Source organism: Kryptolebias marmoratus, linkage group LG12 (genome assembly GCF_001649575.2).
Source record: "Kryptolebias marmoratus isolate JLee-2015 linkage group LG12, ASM164957v2, whole genome shotgun sequence".
Taxonomy (NCBI): domain Eukaryota; kingdom Metazoa; phylum Chordata; class Actinopteri; order Cyprinodontiformes; family Rivulidae; genus Kryptolebias; species Kryptolebias marmoratus.
In genome coordinates this window covers 17112947-17130155 of record NC_051441.1, presented here as the reverse complement: position 1 = coordinate 17130155, position 17209 = coordinate 17112947, and the positions used below count along the sequence as shown (strand labels likewise).

General features: G+C 48.1%; 1 protein-coding gene across 3 annotated transcripts; it reads right to left on the bottom strand.

Annotated features, from left to right (window-relative positions):
- Positions 1 to 1335: 1335 nt before the first annotated feature.
- On the bottom strand, positions 1336 to 16135 carry tcf20 (transcription factor 20). 3 transcript variants are annotated; one of them, XM_017416587.3, is made up of 6 exons: positions 15861 to 16134; positions 4759 to 12921; positions 4508 to 4601; positions 4383 to 4432; positions 4134 to 4234; positions 1336 to 2809 (listed from the first exon to the last, which is right to left on the bottom strand). In XM_017416587.3, the coding sequence occupies exons 2-5, from the start codon at positions 11761 to 11763 to the stop codon at positions 4175 to 4177; spliced, it is 7209 nt and encodes a 2402-aa protein (XP_017272076.1). In that variant the 5' UTR covers positions 11764 to 12921; positions 15861 to 16134; the 3' UTR covers positions 1336 to 2809; positions 4134 to 4174. The 3 variants fall into 3 exon arrangements, with proteins under 3 accessions (XP_017272076.1, XP_017272075.1, XP_017272077.1); XM_017416586.3 differs by having other exon boundaries at positions 4369 to 4432; positions 15861 to 16132; XM_017416588.3 differs by lacking the exon at positions 1336 to 2809 and having other exon boundaries at positions 4145 to 4289; positions 15861 to 16135.
- Between the last annotated feature and the right edge of the window lie 1074 nt (positions 16136 to 17209).

Sequence of the window (17209 nt, the reverse complement as noted above, 5' to 3'; positions counted from 1 at the left end):
TAAAGCATTCAGTCTTTTGACTCTAAGGGTTTTAAACATCAGGACTGAATTTAAAAAAGGGCCCAGTCTTTACCAGTCTAAAATAATTAAAGTCCTTCCCTCAAGTGTATAAAAACACACAACAGGTTCCACCATGTTATTACGTCTTAAACAAAAAGAAGCCAAAATTTAAAAAAACTGTAAAGACTAAATCCAGTCTCGCTGCTTTTAAAGGATTTTAAGAGGATCAGTATCAGCCAGGAGCTGCTGATCAGACGTATTGATTAATGGACCATCATCATCATCATCATCATCAGTGATCACTTTTATAAAAGCAGGATTCACAGGTGAACATTTAAGACAGCTGTCAGTTCCCCCAGGAGTAAATTCACCTCAACGCTCAGAGAAATGGCCAAAAAACAACAAAAAAGCTCAACTGCTCCATGTCAGACTCTCCAGGCCTCAGTCAGCAGGTTAAAGGTCAAAGGTTAAAGAGCATGATTTAGGGTTGAAACGCTTCATCTAAATGAAGACGACCTCTGGGACAACGTCCTCTGGACACACGAGACCGTAATCCACAGCAGCATGAAACCCAAATACAGCATATCAGGACAAACACCTCTTACCAACTCTCACGCACGGTGGTGGAGGGCTGATGGTTTGGGCTCGTTTTGTATTTTTGGCCCCTCGCAGGCTTCGAGTCGACCACGAACTCCTCCGTGGACCAAAGTTTTCTAGAGTCAAATGTGAGACCATCTGTCCGACAGCTGAGGCTAGAACCAAACTGGATCAGAAACACAGCAGCTGATCTACAACAGAACGACAGAATCAAGGTGCTGGAACGGTCCAGTCAGAGTCCAGAACCTCAACCTGACTGAGATTATATGATGGGACCTTAGAAGAGCTGAGCAGAAACAAATGTCTGCAAACCTCAATGAACTGAAGCAAGACTGTAAAGAAGAGTGGGTCAAAATTCCTCCACAACAGGAAGAGGCTGACAAAGCCAAACAGAGAGTTACAGAGGAGGCTCTATAAGGTGCTGAATCATGGGAAAAGCTTTGGTTTTGTAGGTTTTTCTGGTAGAATCTGTTGTTTTTCCACTGAGGTTAGATTTGAATCATTTTTATTAAAACTAGATTTGAAAAAAGGGGTCGACTTGCTTTTTTTTTCCTCCTATGATCACGTCTGAGAAGTCATTGGGCGAGAAGCTGCAAATCAGAACAGGAAGTAAATTCAGGGGGACAAACGGGTCAGAAGAAAGAGGAAACGGTTGAAGCATGTTTAGGTGTATTCATAATTCATATACATATTGACAGGTTTCTAATACAGCATGGTTTTGATAGTGTAACTGTCATCTTTCAGTTTGACGGGGCTTTTTTTTTTTTTTCCTTTTTCTTTTTTACAAGAATAACAATAAAAAATGATAAAGACGACACCATGTATGACTCACTTTAAAGTTCGATGGCAATGATTTCGCATCCTCCGATTCACCCTCCCCCCACCCCCTCGGAAAAGTACTTGGTTCGGCTCGCTCCACGCTCACCCGGGGACCGTGTTCAGACGACGACAGCGGCGTCTCCAAAAGTTCAGTGCTCCAAAAAGTTCCGCCGCCGTCCCGACGAACCGCCAACGTCACTCAAACGGAAGAAAAAAAACATACAAACAAACAAAAAAATCTCCATAAAGATCGAAGCTTCGGCTCCTCAGAGTCCAGCACAGATGCGGTAGTGTTATCTGCTCCTCTCCCGAGCCTCCGCCTTATGAACGTTTTGTACTTGAAAAATAAGACCGTCCATCTGGTTTCTCGTGAATACTATCTGTACCGTAAAAACCCCCAAGCGATGAAAAATAAGAACACTTTTCAAAAAGGACCAAAATGGAATCAAAGACCCAGGTATTTCCTCTCACACACACACACTCATTTCTCACTCATACACAGCTTTTTTTTCCTTTTTCTTTTTTTGTTTTGTTTTGTTGTTGTTTTTTAAAGGCAACAGATGTCCATTCTCCAAGGCAATAATGTCTTTGTGGCAAACTCAACCCTGACATTCCAAACATCGGCTCTCTGGCTCTTCTCTTCCCAGAAATAAACCAAAAAAATAAAATAAAATTAAAAAAATCCAACTTATGCGTTGACCTAATATAAAGTGAAGTACATCCATTTCATTCTCATGAGTAAATACTGATGAGGATACAAAATAATAATAATAATAATAATAATAATAATAATAATGAGGACTAAAATAATAACTGATCTTCCTAATATCACAAAAGATAAAAATACTACTGGTAAAATGAAACCCAGATGTCTTGGTTTTAGTTCTGGGTTTGACACTGAATTTGCTCCCAATAAATCTCAAAGCAAACAAAAAAGAAAAAGCGATGATGAGAACCAACAGTTGAACACTTCAAGCCCAGAGAGGAAGTTTGTTTCCTTTTCTTCTTTAGAGCAAACTTGCTTTGAATTCCTCGTCTCGTTTCATCCCGCTTTGATCGTTGCAGTTTTTTGTTGTTGTTGTTTTTTTTTTGTCCTTGCAGCTACGTTCCTCTGTGTCGTTTGTCCATGTCGTTAGGTGTTTTTTTTTCGTTTTCTTTTTTCCCCCCACTTTTAAGTAAAGAGAAACAGCTCTCGCTTTTTTGTTTAAAAAAAAAAAAAGAAAAAAGTTTTTTTTCTTTTCTACATCGTCTTAAATGGAAATATCGCTGATTCCCGTTCGAGAAATTGTACATTCCCTTTAGTTGTTCTCCTCGACAAATGCCCAGTCCAGGTTGTTTTTTTCTTCTTCACATTTTCTTTCCCCCGCTCTGGTCTCCTGATGTCCGAGTTAACCTGAAAAACAAAACAAAAAAAACAATTACACCTCCTTTAGGTTTGTACTAACTACAGATTAAAAAATAACAGCACATTTCAGTATTTTAAATTAAATTACCATATTTTCTGGACTATAAAGTGCACTTAAAAGCCTTCAGTTTCCTCAAAAAAAACAACATGCATCTTATAATCCAGAGCACCTTATATATGTAAGAAGTCGTGATGTTTTAGTACGACTTTAGTTAAACTACAAAGCTGCACCGCTCGCAGCATTAAGGCTCAGAGTCGCAGACGGCGTGCACGGACCTGAGCGAGCGGTGGAGGCGTTTATGCTTGACGCTTGTCAACCGTGAAGGAGGAAGACGTGACAGCTGAAAAGACTGACAGGATCGTCCGGGTGTTGAATAAGTCAGTAATCAAACAGGTGTGTGGTTTCAGCACTACACTAAAAGTACGAAAAATAAAAGTCCTCGTTTTTGGTATCAGATTCTAAAACAAAACAGCAATGACGCAATCAAAAATTCAAGATTTGTGAGTTTCAGATCAGCCGATCACAGCTTCAGGTCAGTCAAGCTAAACAAATAAATAAAAAAAATAAATAAATCATCCGGTTCCAGTCACCAGCTGATTGTCTGGTACATCCCCACTGCTTATAATCGAGCAGTGTTTTGCCATTATGAAACCTAAGCTCTCCGTCAGGGTTTTAATTCCTACCTAAAGACAGAAAATGTGTATCAGTTTCCATGGAGACTGGCTGCTTTGAGGAGGTAAAGGCAGGAAGTGACAGGAGAGCAGGAGTGTCCGAGCTCTGGTAAGTCCAAGATTCCAGCAAACAAGGAGCAGCTCGTGTATCGCTGCGTGGACTGACAGACAGGAAGTACGAACGCACCGAAAACGGCAAATTAAAGAGGCGGTTCACAATGTGCGAACGCAATCTTCGGTCCTGAAAGATCTCGAATCTGTGATTTCTGGTCGATCTGTGAGACGGGATCTCCGACAGCCGATTTAACACTCTCCCAATAAAAAACAACAAATATCAGGCAGAGAAATAACTAAAAACAAAACAAACTACAAATCTACAAGTCTGACTGCTGCTGCGAGTCTACAGAGGTCTCATTTTCATCCTCCTCTTGTTTTAAAATCTGAATCAAATGATCCGAATGTTAACACCAGAGCTTAACCTTCATTCAACGAAACAAACTATGGCTGACGTTACCTTGACACCTGCTTCGTAGCACAGGCTTCTGGAGCCAGTGTAACAAGTAAAACGATTAAATAACATTACACACAAACGGAGCACTGCAACCAATGAATCGTCATTTAAATAAAAGCTTTAACTTACAGCTCCCAGACTCCGGTGTCTCCTCTTCCTCACCGTTTCTCTCAGCCTCTTTCTGACTGCTCCACATACACTGGCTTGGCTGGCCGAACACTCTGGGTAAACTGAACGAGGAGGACAAAAGATAACATAGAAAAGAAAGGAGGTTTAGGCAGAAAACTGATGGTGAGGGGAAAAAAAGAAAGAAAAGAGGAAAAAGTGATCAATTTTGTCGAACCAGGCAGAGACTTGAACGAACCTTTCCTTCTTTACCTTGTGCTTCGGACACCTCAGTGAGAAATTATCTTCGTTCAGAGAACAATCTGACAAAGGACACCAGTAATTAGTGGAAAAAGCCACGTTACATTGCAAGGCAGCAGGTGGATTCCATGCCTCACCTGATTCAATAGCACATAGGTAGTGGTAGCGAAGTGTGCAGCCTTTACTGTAGCAGCCCAGGGTTGAACCAACCATCTCACAGTATGAGCAGCTCTGACAAGAAAAGAGAACGAGTTTAACCAGGAGAAAATAATAAACTTCTAAACCCAAGCTATTGATGTTAAAGCAAATTGTTTAAATGCACTCAAATACTTCTGAAACCAAAAGAGGCGAAATAAATGCAATAAATGCAATAAATGCAGCCACTTACTGTCTCTCTGGCGCCATCTAGTGCCTCCTGCAGGCCGTACAGCCTCCCATTGACGAGGTACACGCCGCTGGTCCACACTATACATCCTTCATGCACCCACAGCTCTTCTGGATCCATGGGCATCTGAGGCAGCTGTGCGAGTTGCGCCAAGGGTCCCAGGGAGTCCAAGGCGGGAGGAGGAGGCTGAAAAGGCAGGGACGCCTTACTGTTGGAGGGCACCATCCTGGGGGAGTCCTCGCTTGACTTGTGCCTCCTTTTGAAGCGGGGATGTGAAGTCAGCTTCCTGTGCTGAGGCCGCTTCTGAGTGTCATCCGCCGGCTGCTTCGGCGCCTGCTGCCGCTCGCTCTCGAGGTCTGGCTCGCGTTTGAGCTCGGGGATGGCGCGGAGGGCTTGGTCTATGTCCCAGCTCGGCGGTGCTTTCGCGTTGGCGGAGAAGGAGCAGGAGGACGACGACGAGGCGCTGCTGCTGAGCGTCTCCTTCTTCCCCGCTGAGAAGGCGGATCTGATCGCAGCGGCGAGAGGCGTTGGGTTCGAGTTCACGTCGGCGGCACAGTCACTTTCCGCTGAGGTCTTGGGGAGCTGTTGAGTTTGTGCGTCTTGGATGACGCTCGGAGCGTTTGAGCTCGTGTCTGAGTTTGGTCCGGTTTTGTTGGTGCCTGCGGGGGTCTGACACTGCCTGACCTGAGGCTGGTTCTTGGGGAGCTTTGCGGCGTATTCAGCGGGATAGAAAGGCCCGTAGAGATCGCCAAGGTGTTTGTAGTTGGCCCACTTCTGACACAGGCAGCAGAGCAGGCGGCCGGAGTGATTGGTTTCTGTAATCACGGGGCCTGAAACTACATAACCGGATGAAGGAAGTGCCTTTCCTGACTGAAGTGTAGTTTCCACTTCTTCCACCTCCCTCTTTTCGGCTTCTTTGTCTTTCTTCGACAACTGGGAGGCGAGAGCCGAGGAGAGGAGAGAATCGGTTCCGCCAGCTTTCCCGCCGACTGCGCCGCGCTCCCCTTTCGTCTTGTCCTCCTCAGCGTTCACAATAGTACACACCGCCCCGATCTCAGGGATCTTCTTCTCCACGTGTATGTGAGGAATAAACAGGCCCTTTCTGTTCGGATCCAGGAAAACTCTGTTTGCCGCTAAGGCCCCCCCAGCCTCTAAAGGGGCATCCGGTTCACCTTTGGCCATGGGTGGTGCTGCCGGCACCGCCCCTCTCCTCCTCCTCCTCTGGCGCCCCCTTGTCCCTAGTGGCTCGTCTTCATCTTTTGCTCCTCTGCGTCGTCGTCGGACCGGCTTCACCTCGATCTCCAGCTGCGTGTCCTCGCTCTCAACGTCCGCCTTCACCACCTGAGTTAAAATGGGCGGGGCGAGCGGAGGGGTGCTTGCGTTTTCCGGTGGAGTGGGCTCTGTCGGGGCCAACGTGCTGCTGTTCGTCTCTGCTATGGGTGGGGTCGAGGCGGCCGCCGGAGTTGGAGTGGGTGGGGCTGGGGGAGCACTTAGAGGCGTGCTTGGTGTTTGGACTTGAGCCTGAGCCTGAGCCTGGGCCTGGGGTTGGACTTGGTTCTGGGCCCGCTTTTGCTTATTCACACTCCCCACCGGTCTGCCCTTTTTCTTGCCAGATGGGAAATAACCTTTAGGCACGACATTCTCTAGTGGCTTTGAATCTTGGGGCGACAGACTGGACATCCCAGAAGACATCTGATGCTGTCTGTTCAGCATGTGTCCCTGGTGAGGCGGGGTGGACCCGTAGTAGTCACTGCCGGGGTAATCGTCGAATCCCATGCCGGTTTCTTGAAGTTTTTGTCTGAGGAGGTTCGCAGCCGACTGCTCTCCCTTTCGAGTCTCAAGCTGCTGGTAGGTGTTGGTGAAATGCTGAATGTCCGACAGGGCGGACGAAGACGGCGGTGGGGAAGCCTGAACAGGGCGGGGAAGAGGTGGAGGCGGGGGTAACGGTCCAAGCAAAGCGAAGTCCTCCTTGTCACCAGATGCTGACGACACGCCAGCTCCTAATCCAAAGTCAAAATCTTGTTGTTTGATGATTTGAGATGTCTGATTGGAATCACAGGGATAAACAGGTGGAGGTAAAGGCCCGGTGTCATCAACTCCTCTGAAGGGAATCATGTCATTTAACGAGTGACTGTCATCCATGTAACTATCCTCCCCTGCCGTAACTCTGGGGAAATGCGGCAAGTCTTGGTCCTGCGAGTCGCCGAATCTGTGGATTTCTGAGTGTGAGAAGGCAGAGAAATGATTCGACTCGTCGTCGGTGTAGCCCGTCGGCTTTTTAATGTTGGGGGTGATTTTCTGCACGATCGCCTCCAGTTTCAAACCTCGTCCTTTCCTGGCAGACAGAACCTTTGCGTTGCCACTTGGTGGAGACAGAGGTTGGAGGAAGGTGTTCTCCCCTGGCAGAGGGGATGACAGCCTGGGACATGGCATATCTGAGCTGGATGAGTCATCTTCATTGTGATGATGGCTGGACTCTGACTGAGCCCCAGGGGAGTGATGAGAGTTTGTGGCAGCTCTCTGCTGGGATGGATCTTGGTGTAGTCTTTTGGCAGGGATGGGAGAAATAAACGAACGAACCCTCCTTCTTAACATCAGAGGATTCGTGTCTGCCGAAGCTCCTGATTTCGCCGCCGGACGCTGCGGCTGAGTGGCGTTTATGTCAGCGGGAGGTTTAGCAGAGCTGGAGGCAGGAGGCGGGCAAGGATGTTTGGCCTCTTCTGTGGCTCCTCTGGAGACTTCGGGTTCGTTTTGGCCATGAGCCGCACGCGGAGGAGCGTGTGAAACCACAGGAGCTGGAGAAGGAAGAGGGGAAGGGGGAGGAGGTTGGGTTCGATAGTAAGAGTCTCCCTCAATCATTCGAGCCCCCTCTCTTCCTTGGTGTGTTGAGTCCCACAGCTTCATGTCATAGTAAGCGCTTTGATGATGGAGTGATGGGGCTTTGCTCATCTGTTGCTCACTTGGCAGGTCAGTTTGGGGGATGCCTCTCTGCTTCTGCTCTGATTGGCTGCCTTTATGTCTTCCATGAGAGGAGCCGTGCGGCATCATCATGTCCTTCGAAGGCCTGGTCATTGCTTTCACCCAGTCGCTCATGTCGTGGGGAGGATGAGGGGGCCCACGAGCATACATCTGAAGCTTAGTTGTGCTTTGAGCCTGAGGGGGTAAATGGTGGTACGGGTGATGAGAGGGAAAACTGCGAGACATCATACTTCCCTCTCTTGTTTCTCCGTATCGATATCCAGGAAATGAGCTGCCACTCCCAGCTGACAGATCAACGCCGTGAAGATATGAATGATGCCTCGGTGGCGAAGATAAAGTGTTTGTGCTCAAAGGGTGGGAGGGCATGGGGAGAATATCGACACTGCCTCGCCTGTAGGGGTCAGCACTCATTCCACTTGACGAATGGGAAGCCTTGGAGAGGAACTCTATGTCCGCTTCGTTCACCCCTCCGACGCCATGATCACGCTCAGTTTGCAGATTCACGGGACCTGGCCCGGCTTCTTTCGACGTCATTTCCATTTTCACCACATGCTTTTCTCCCGCATCCCTTTTGCTAAGATCACTGGGCGCTGCCAGAGAGGAAAATGACTGCTGAATCACAGAGGCGCCACTTTGACTTTTCTCCCGCTCTGTCTCCCTGACCCCCTCCCGGTCCCGCTCCGGTGTGCCGCTTCGGTTCGGCGACACGTCGCAGATGACGGAGCGCCGCTCCGACGGGGCTAATGCGGAGCCCGATTTCTGAGGCTTGCTTTGACCGGCGGCGCCCGTTAATGGCTCCGGCTCTTGCAAGAGGAGCTCCTGCACAGCAGAGGAGGAGGCCGTCACATTGGATGTTTTTCTTTGTGGCAGGGAGTAATCAGAAAGGTTGATATGTTTTGTGGGGGGTTGCTGAGACTCTGCAGCCTGTAGTAAATGGCTCTGGGACACACCCACATCAGTTTTGTCAGCATTTTGAAGAATTTTAGCACTGGACACTTCTGACTTCACTAAAGACTGAGCATCTGTGGAAAAATACGGCTCATTTCTATTTTTCTGATTTAGGGGCTTTCCAGAGCCACTCATTTGGCCAGAATAAGCTGAACTCTCTCCATGCATCCTTGTACTGTCAGCCATGTCAAAAGCGTGTCTGGCCGAGAACTGCTGCTGAACTTGATGATGTGCAGAAAATGCCTGCTCTGGTCTCACATAGCGTCTGTCTAAATTGTAACCTTGCAGGACTTCTTGCAGAAGGCTGGGGAACTGCTGCATCTGTGAATTCTCCTCCTGAGCTTTAGCTCCCGCCCCCTGCTGACCTCTCTTTGCCAAAGCCTCGGCCCCAGAGCCAGCATCTTTGGGATGCGGGGGGCCATAGCCAGCTTGCGAGTGCTGGTACGACAAATATCTGGGGTTTGTTTCCATTACGCCCCCCGAGCCAGCCCTCATTCTGTTCTTCATGGACAAATCTGAGCCATATGTCGATTCTGGAAAGTTGTACTTATGTGAACCAGACAGGGGGGGATTCTGCAACCTTCCACAGTTTGATTTCTGATGATGGGAGGAATTCAGGCTCAGATCGACACCTTCCTCCCCATTGTGACTGCTCGACTCCTTTAAATAAAAGTTTAACTGTTTCTCCTCCACACAGTTGTCTTGGGAATGTCTGCTTCTTTCGGTGTGACTTTCCTCAGACCGAGCTGAAACAATCACACCAACACTACCAGCGTTCTGCTGCTCCTCTGATGCATCTTTTTCCTCCTTCTTATTATTATTGTGCGATTTGTATTCAGAGTGTAACATATTTTCCTTGTCTTGGCCATTTTTTGCACGCATTTCTCCATCTTGCTGCATTTGCCTGCTGAGCTTCTGGGTTTTTTCAGCTGCAGCTTCACCTTCAGTCTTGATCTCCCCACCTCTGTGGTCACTGTGCGTCAGGCCAGACTCTGGGACACAATTATGCGTCGTGGCAGGCGGAATACTGGAGGAGGTGGACGACGGGGACGAGGAAACAGGAGGCGTTGATGGAGATGATGACGATGAAGGAATGTGAGCTTCTTTTGTTTTTGTTTCCGTGACAACTGCTTCCACTGATTGTGAATCGGAGGCGACAGTTTTTGACGCGTGTCCGGTTTGTGTTTGATTATAGCCTGTTGCTTCGGACCCACTGCTCGCTCCACTCATCTGTCTCACGCGAACACACTCCGCCTCCGAAAACTGCTCCTCTCGCTCCTCTTTGGTCCCCAATGAGCCTTCAACAGGCGTCACAGAGGAGTCTTCATCAGGACCACCGTCTGAGCTTGCGCCATCACCAGTTCTCGCAACGCCTCCATCTTTAGCGCTCGAGGCCGTGCTTGCGTTCCGACTCCTTGGTTGTGACTGGGGCGCGCCGTGCGCTGCCTGTTGCCCGCCATCTTTCTTCCTATGCGAGAACACTGTGTCAGTGAGGAGCATGTGCTGAACTGTGTTTGGTAAATTGGCTACTTGTGAGCTCAAGGCATTAAGACTATTCAGGCCGGCATCTTGCATCTTGTCAAACGTAGAAGCCGAATAAACAGAGGGGCCTTCTTCTCGAGACTTCACTCCAGCGCCCTGTCCCATTTTGCTGCGGCCCATCGGAGGAAGACCGCTCCCTCCGACTGCGCTCAGGCTGTGAGCTTTATGGCTGCCGCTGCTGCCACAGCTACTGATGCTGCTGTTCGAGTTGGGTGTGGGACTTAACTGAGGTGCCGTCTGTAGTAACCGAGCGTGGCTGCTACGGGCATTTGATGAAGGAGGATGCGATGGACCATGACCTGAGGGGTTTCCATGTGCCTCTGAGACGCCCATCAAGGGGGAGGGAGAGGAGCTACATGTAGGGGAATGCACTGCAGAAGCAGCTGGTGAAGGGTTAGAGATCGGGCTAAAGTTTTGATTCATCTGCTGCGCATTAGGATGCATCGGGGATTTAGCTATTTCTTGAGCTGCTGCTTGGGCTATACTGGCATTGGGGGCTGAATGATGTTTAGCATAAACGGAACCAGGAGACGGACCCTGGTGGGGCATCTTGAGGGAGCCGTCGTAACCAACTACTAAGCTTTGCTGTGCGTTGCGGTGCTGTAACGTGGCCTGCTTGTGAAGTAAATGGGACTGTGGGGGGTATCCAGGATAATTTGAAGCATGGTAACTCTGCTGAACACTCTCCACCAGCCCCGCGTTATTAGCAGCAGCCGAAGTGGAGGCTGAATTTGAACCAGCGCCGACACTGGGAGAGCTGTTGACTTTGGGATCGAACCCCGCGTTTGCAGCTCCATCGAGATATCTTTGCAGAGGGGGGCTGTACATTCCTGATGACCCCGTGGAGGCTCCTCCTGGTGGGGAGTAATGCGGGTACTGCGGGGTCATCCTGTGCCCCGAGTGTGAGTAGCTCCTATGCTGCTGTGCAGGGTGGACAGCTGGAAAGGTCTGCCCGTGCTGGCGCTGTTGCATCTGAGAAGCTGGCACTGACTGCATTGCAGCATTCTGATTGATACCGTACTGATGAGACGGAGAAAAGGCTCCAGCACCTCCACCTGAACCAGCACTAGAGCCATAGTCCACTGGATATGGAGACATCAGACCAGATGACGGGGCAGAGCTAGATCCAGGATGCCGGTACTGGTGAGGTATATGTCCATCAATATTCGGGTACCCAAAGCCTCCCCCAAAACTCATGCCCCCCCTTCTGTGTCTGTCCTTTCCACCCATGGAAAAATAATATTCCATAGCGTCCTTCCTGTAGGGGTTGTTAGTGTTGCCGCTGTGAATGCTACCCTGTGCCGGCGGCTCCAAAGCGCCTCGGCTTCTTGAACCGTATGCGAGCATGTGGCTGGCTTGACTCGGGTGGTGAAGGCCTCTGTGCAGGCTCTGCTGCTGCATCCCGATGTAATCGTCTGTCATCCTGGGAGAGATCTGGGTCTCTGCTATCTGAGGGGGACACGGAGGTCCACCCACACTCCTCCCACTGAAGCCGGGAGGGATGGGGGGTGGAGCTGGACTGTTAGAGAAATTCTGCATTGTTTTTTTTTCTCCCTTCCAAATTTGGATTTAAAAAAGAAAAAGTTAAGAAGGAAAATATATATCTGTCAGAGTCTATATCAGGGAATGATTCTGATGGAAAACTGAAAGGCTTATGGCAGTATCTATGAAGAGAGTCCACAGCCTGGCAGTAAAACAAGAAAAAGCTGCAGCAAGATAAAAAATATATATTACAAATGTTAAAAAACACTGTCTATAATGATGACCTGGTGACGATCTTACTAATAATGGAAAAGGCTCAAAATCCTTTTAAAAATTACATTATTAGTTTGTTTTTTTTGTTGTGATTGTAAGCTGCTTCTTTTCGCCTTTTCCAAAACAAAAAGATATGCACGGGCAAATTCCTACTTCAGAAAATTGTGAGAATAAAAATGAGCGGTCATTTCCACAAAGATGAAAACAGTTTCGCACTGAGAAGGCGATGATATCATGAACGGCTGCCACATCACCATGAGAAAGACTTTCGGCTTTAAAGCGTCTTCACGTGGATACGCGCTGGAAAATTACAAACAGCTCACTCGAGCAGGCGGGGCTGTTTCAAGGAATCAAGTGAGGTGCGATCCAATTTTAGAAAACTGCAAAACGACCCCCCAAAAACGTATCAAAAACACCATGGACGCCGCTCTGTGTCCCGGGCATCCTTCAGTTTCTCAACTTGTGCACGTTCCTCTGGCTCTGGCTCACACCCGCATGAGACAAAACCCCCAGCAACAGAATCAGACAGTTTGAACGCAGATCCTCGCTTATCAGTCCAAGAGGCAAACACTCCATGTATATTCCCATCAGCTCTGGGGCGCGAAGGCAAACACAAATTTCCGATGGGCGAATTATTTGTTTTTTCCGTTTCCGTTTTTGCCTGCCGAAGGATTTGGTCCCCACTTAAGTAATGTTCTTGTTTCGATGCTGTCCAGGTTCCTCCTGCTTCTTCGGCACGTAGTTGTTTTACCCTTTGTTCTTTTCAGTCAACCACCATTTAACTTCAAATAGCTCCATGGCAAAGAGAAATATCCAAAGGGAGGATAATCCATTTATTCCACCTCAGGTTCCATCAATTCCAGCTCCACCTTTCAGTTTCTCTTCAGTAATTCCATGTCCATAAAGTCCATTATTCCTCGAGCCGCAGGCCAAACGTTCTCTCTGGAAGAACAAAAAGACAAAACGGAAGTGTTAGTAATAGTTTGTTGCAACTGTGGCCTACGAATAATTAGAAAAAACAAGAAAACCCCGTGTTGCATTTCAGTCAAGTGACAATATTTAACAACAATAATAAACGCTACAGTTTCAATCAGCCTTTGCACCACCTTCGGTATTCAGGCCTAATTATTCAGGATAATTTAGCAATGAATTTACCTGCAACTCTTCCCCGCTAAATATAATATCTATGCAGCTACATAAGGAATTATTAAAGAGTTTGGTGATTCTTGAAGTGATGCTCTGTTAGTACCTCACCAGGCATGACATCAGCGACAGAACAAGGGAGTATGAAGAAACAGGTAGAAGTCTTCCTCCAGGATATGATGATGGGTAACCAAACAAGGGGGCTTTTTTTTCAACCCATACAGGTGTGAAAGAACGCTACATTAGCTTATATTAAACTTAAAACACGTTTGCATCAACCCAATCAGCTTGTTGCCGTTTTCTCAACCGAATACTGTCTGTGTTACCACGTAAACGTCGGCCCTCTGCTGAATGCGTCGGTCCGCCAGGAGTTGAGGAGACTTTTGGACTGACGAGACACCCCGATCCATCGGACTGAAACAGTCAGCAGCCTCAGGATGTCGACGTCCACGCAGTGACACAGATGTTTGGCCTTGACAGACGATGACAAGCTAAGCAAACGGGTGTCACGCAAAACTGCAGAGGTTTGATATTAGCTAATGTAGTGTTCTTTCACACTATTTTTGTTTTGTTTTGTTTTTAGAAAGAGTTCCTTCAAAGCTTGAGAAACAATTAAAAAAAAAATAAGAGCCCCGGTTTGGTTAATCATTAGCACAGCCTGGATGAAGACTCTTGCTCTTTTCTGCATAATCTGTAATTCTGTGACTGTTGTCACGCTCACAAAATATCACCAGACTATCCCTTTAACGCTGATGTTTAGTATTTGGTTTGGTTGACGTGACATTTTTTTGCTACTGAAAAATTGGGCTCCTGATCGAGTTGTACTTTTTTTTTGCAGTTTTGCTTACTTTGCATACTATACATGCTTTCATGGGTACAAAATGAAGCCTCCTGCTTACAGGACTCTACATACCTACACTGGCAGCCTATCCAAAACCCCAAAATTATGACAAAAAAGACACTGATTTCTTTAAAACACGCAGTGAAACCATGAAATAGCCCTCGCATGTCAGTCTTCAATTGGACGCATAACCATATTCATACGTATTACGACAAGAACTGGACAAAACATAAATTAGGTTGTTGTGTTTTTTGATCAGCTGTGGCGACCCCTAAAAGGGAGCAGCTGAAAGAACAAGGTTTTTGTGTTATATGTGATCCCAATAAAATCTATATAAACAGTGTTATGGTAACTAGAGGGGTCCAAAATGTCACCTGCTGAGTATACAGCAGGGGGTATGAAGTGCCAGCACCTTAAGAATTGCATGGATGCAATCAAATATTTGATGATTATTCGGTTTTTTATGTATACACATAATTTAGGGATTCAGTGCAATATAGCAATACATTTGTATCAAATATGTGTCAGAACAATGACATAAGCATTACTTTACGTGGCTTAAAATCTGCCTCATGTTGCTCGTGATCTAACCGCCTTATCTCAACAGTAAATGCTTCGGCCTTATGAAAACAACGGCGAAAGTGAAAAAGCAACACCGCTTCCTTGCATATCAACGGGACAAAAGGAGCCCGCAGCTTTTCTTAAACGACGAGACGAAAGAAATGTGAGTTTTTCTGTGGGTTCAGCCAGCTTTGAATTGGATTTAAGCAGCACGAGAGCAAGCTAAAGAAGGGGGACTGGATCAACTTTATGGGGTCAGAGCTGGTCATTGTCATTTTGCCTCTATTATCTGTTTCAATTAGATTGTAAACTGGTTAATAGCCCTTAAAAACAACTGTGGGTGGCTTCTCCAACAGAGGCCACACAGTGACGAGCAAGCCACACGGCAAAAGCAAAACATGGAGGCAAGCAGAGCTCCAAAACAAACCAATCTAATCAATCAAAGCGAGCCTCATACACACACACGCTGCTCTGGATGACAACATTAATGTGAAATGTTAGGCCTAAGCAAACGCACGCGGAATGGTTTAATCAATCAGCCCGTTTTCCAGATCGCTAATTAATCACTGCATCTCACTCTGCGAGATCAGGCGGCAGCGTCTACTGCCCCACAAGCAGTGGCGCAATTATTCAGAAAAACACAAACAATAATAATGCCTCAGTCTGTCTGCAAGTCTGTGAACTGCGGAGCTGCCTAATTGTTTAAAGCGTACGCGGCGTTGTTGCAAACAATTAGGCTGTTTTGTTTGTGGGGCTTTGCCTTAATGCCATCAATACAACATTAGGGGGGTTTTTTGTACCGCAGTTTCTAGCTGCTACGTTACCCAGCAGCGAAAAGGTATACGCATTACAATTAGCTTGTAGCCGCTGTGAGGTTAGCATTCGGGTGAAATGCCTCATTAAATGCGAGCGCTGGCTACAGAAACGGGCACGAGCTAAGCTAAGCCCGCCCGTTAGCATCTCCTTGAGCCCGGGCTTGTTTTTAATTTAGCCCGTTCGCCACAAAAAGGGACGACGGCGGGGCTGAAGCGGGCTAAAGCGTGCAGGCGAAGCAGCGCTTAGCTTTCCAGGAGAGAGGTGATTAGGTGCAGATGTTCGTCCTCCTCCCCCCCGCACAACACCACCACCACCACCCCGTGAAAGCAACTAAAATGCTAGCACGAATAATGTTTTTATTTTTTTTGTAAACGCGGGGAGCCCGGCGCGCTTCCAAAAAAATAAAAAAATTAAAAGAAACCCGGCCGTCTCGCACGCTGACATTTCTCGCCACGAACACGGCGGACGGTGGCAGGGGAAGTCAGCCGGAGACGAGCTAGCTAACGCCGCGGCAGCGTACCTGGGGGAGAGGAAAAAACCCGTAGCGGCAGCAGAAGGCCCCGCGAGGAGAGCGAGCGGCTGCTGTGTGTGGCAGGAAAGCCCAGCCTGGAGTCGGCCGCTCCGCCGCGCTCCCCCTCAGCCTTTTCCAGTCCAGACAGCCCCGACCAGCGGCGGCGAAGTCCGGGGGCCCCGTCACGACACTCTCTGATCCCGGGGCCTTTCTTCCCGATTCTACCCCCCCCACCTCTCTCTCTCTCTCTCTCTCTCTCTTTCTTTCTTGCTCACTCACTCGCTCGCTTTCTCTCTCTCTCTCTCTCTCTCTCTCTCTTTCTCCCTCCCTCTCCCCCCCTTTTGTCCTCACCTCCAGGAGGGGGGAGAAAAAAAAGGGATGAGAGCGGACTGGAGCACAATCGGGGTGCCTGCCTGTGAGGGTCCCAGCGAGGCCCCCTCCTCCTCCTCCTCCTCCTCCCCTTCTCTCTCCCTCTCTTTCACACACCGCTGAGGTGATTATCTTGAACTAAAATTAAACCTCCACGAACGCGCGAGGACTCCAGACGTCGCTTATCCCCCCTCTCTCATTAAAACTGCATTTCCATCCCTTCATCAGCAGCTTTTCCTCCACTCTGTGTGTGTGTGTGTGTGTGTGTGTTTTATTTGCAACAGAAAGACCGCCTTGAAAATGCACTCATATTCCTTCACCCCCTCCACCCCATCCTCTCTCTCCATCACACCCCTCCACCTCCCCCTCTCCTCCCCTCTCTCATTCTGTCTTTCATTTATTTATTTTATTTATTTATTTATATTTGCTCTCGCATTGATTTTCTTTTTTTTGGCGTAAGAATCCACGACTGCACTGATGTGGCAGCTTATATTCACGCTGCCTCTTTGTTCCTCGTTCTCGTGTCACGTGAAAGTGAATTTAGCCCGATGATGATGATGATGACGATGATGAAGGCAGCAGGGTACAAAGGCAACATGGAGGAGGAGGCAGAAGAAATTAAAGGCCTAGCAGTCCTCCTGTGTGGGGGAATGCATATCGCCCGCCGCCGCTCATGCCAGAGCTTTAGGCTGAGCTCATGAGACATTAGGAAGAGCGCGTGCTGCGGACGACTCTCAGCTACTACCACAGCAAGCTTCAGATGAGGACCTGAACGCCACTTCTGTGTTGGCTAAGATCAGTCAGCTGTGGCGGCCATCTTGAACTGATTTGACTCCAAACCCCAATCAGCTTGCAGAGGTGTGTCCAGTGGTTACCTCCCTGATGGTTTCCTTAAAATCTGTCCAGCGGTCTGTGAGATATTTTGCTAACAGACAGGCGGAGTTGACTCCAACCAGTCAACGGCGTAATTCGAAGCGCAGGTCTTCCAC